Source organism: Hippopotamus amphibius, chromosome 8 (genome assembly GCF_030028045.1).
Source record: "Hippopotamus amphibius kiboko isolate mHipAmp2 chromosome 8, mHipAmp2.hap2, whole genome shotgun sequence".
Taxonomy (NCBI): domain Eukaryota; kingdom Metazoa; phylum Chordata; class Mammalia; order Artiodactyla; family Hippopotamidae; genus Hippopotamus; species Hippopotamus amphibius.
Window position 1 is genome coordinate 142671333 of NC_080193.1, and position 2506 is coordinate 142673838.

Below are 2506 nucleotides of genomic sequence, written 5' to 3' on the forward strand. Positions count from 1 at the left end.
ATTTGTGGCCCCCGAGCTCCATGGTCTCTCTCATTTCCTCCTGCCGTGTTTATAGGCAAGTGTGACTAAGTAAAAGGAATTAAAAGAGGACAGTATCATTTCACCAAGGCAACATGAGTGAATTGTTGAAAACCACAAAATGTGATACCATTTAGATCAGCTCCAAAATAAACGCTGCCCCCTCTCTGAAGGACACTAGAGCCATGGTTTCCACGCATGAGGGGTAAGAACATTCTCCGTGCAAAGCGTCATGGAAAACTGAGAATTAGGAACTAAGATTGGTGAGAGCCAAAATAAGGAAAAAGTGAGGAAACGTTGGGAATTACTTCTAAGACAAAGCCAAGGGAGACAATTTCAGAAAGATTTCCCAGTGGTGATCGACACATTTTCAAGAAGGGGGCTAGAGAAAGCAAGGAGGTGTTGAGAACTGACTCCATCAGAATCGAGCAAACAAAAACTTAGGCTTGGGGAAATTGGAAGACACGAGGCCATGTGTGAGACCTTCCTGGTTGAAAGAAGACTCTAGCTGCAGAAAGTGTTTACCTGCAAAGAAGGCCTCTTGTGGAGAGGGGGAATCTTTTTTTAAAAATTACGAATATTCCGTTTCCTTCCTGTTCCATCTATAGCGTATAATTTATAGTATATTTACTAATACCGTGGAGGTACGAATACCCACAGACACCTTCCATCAAGGGAAGAAAGGTAGAATGCTTGTGTCAAGGAGTTTTCAGTACTGACGGAAATGCATGCCTATGTTTATTTTAATCCGCATGGGTTAAATTCTTATACCCTTATTCTGTGTATTTGAGGATGTGAAATGCCTAAGTAAATCTGAACGACAACTGTACTTTATTGATTTTGCAGAGTTAAGAGGAAGATTTATGAGGCATGGACCCTTGCTTCAGGTTTGGAGGAAAGGAGACTGGATACAGAGATGCGGACGGCCACTGAGACCCACGGACAGTCCCACCCTCACGCTTCTCTGTCCAACGTTACGATTTCCTAGTAATATGCTACCTTTGCCAGATGAAAAGAAACTGATGCCAGGAAGGCATACTCTTCAGTATTGGGAATAGACGTGCTCTGAAGACAATGGCTTCAAAGGTCTCCTGCTTATACGTTTTGACAGTCGTGTGCTGGGCCAGCGCTCTCTGGTACTTGAGCGTAACTCGCCCTACTTCTTCCTACACGGGCTCCAAGCCGTTCAGCCATCTAACAGTTGCCAGGAAAAACTTCACCTTTGGCAACATAAGAACTCGACCTATAAACCCCCATTCTTTTGAATTTCTTATAAATGAGCCCAACAAATGTGAGAAGAACATTCCCTTCCTGGTGATTCTCATCAGCACCACCCATAAAGAATTCGACGCCCGCCAGGCGATCCGAGAGACCTGGGGGGATGAGAACAATTTTAAAGGCATCAGGATAGCCACCCTCTTCCTCCTGGGCAAGAACGCCGATCCCGTTCTCAACCAGATGGTGGAGCAAGAGAGCCAGATCTTTCACGACATCATCGTGGAGGACTTCATCGATTCCTACCACAACCTCACCCTCAAAACCTTAATGGGCATGAGGTGGGTGGCCACTTTTTGTGCAAAAGCCAAGTATGTCATGAAAACAGACAGCGACATTTTCGTCAACATGGACAACCTTATTTATAAACTACTAAAACCCTCCACCAAGCCGAGAAGAAGGTATTTTACCGGCTACGTCATCAATGGAGGGCCAATCCGAGATGTCCGCAGTAAGTGGTACATGCCCAGGGATTTGTACCCTGACAGTAACTACCCGCCCTTCTGCTCGGGGACTGGCTATATCTTTTCAGCTGATGTGGCTGAGCTCATTTACAAGACCTCACTCCACACCAGGCTGCTTCACTTGGAGGATGTATACGTGGGACTGTGTCTTCGGAAGCTGGGCATCCATCCTTTCCAGAACAGTGGCTTCAATCACTGGAAAATGGCCTACAGTTTGTGTAGGTATCGCCGCGTTATCACGGTGCATCAGATCTCTCCAGAAGAAATGCACAGAATCTGGAATGACATGTCAAGCAAGAAACATCTCAGATGTTAGAATTTTTACCCATGTAAATACGTTTCTTTTCTTTTTTAAGAAATGAGGTCTAGGGTGTAGGTATTTTACAGGGGTCACCAGGGGAAATGAACTGGTGAAGGGGTTTTGTAAAAAGTGTTTCTCTTCCCGCTCCTAGTTCCTTTCTTGGATTGCCAATTTACGCGTGTTAAGCTCTGCTCCTAGAAATAATACGTGAGTTAAAAGGGCCAGATTTCATTCTCAGGTCCTGAGGTATTGCATTTATCTCAAAAAGCAACTTCCTAACAACTGCTAGGATTTACATACTGTGCATCTGAGATAAAATCTGGTTCTGGGCAACTGGAACTCACAATAACATCCTCATATCCTCTCTGCAAAAGTAAATAAGTTAATAAACACTGTTTCAAGAACAGTTCAGAAATAATGCAGAGTCAGGGAGACACACTGGATGTGA

General features: G+C 44.4%; 1 protein-coding gene across 1 annotated transcript; it reads left to right on the top strand.

Annotated features, from left to right (window-relative positions):
* The first annotated feature begins 1092 nt into the window (after positions 1–1092).
* B3GALT1 (beta-1,3-galactosyltransferase 1) lies at positions 1093–2073 on the top strand. The gene has a single exon (XM_057744401.1). It carries the CDS (start codon positions 1093–1095, stop codon positions 2071–2073), a length of 981 nt encoding a protein of 326 aa, XP_057600384.1.
* Positions 2074–2506: the final 433 nt, after the last annotated feature.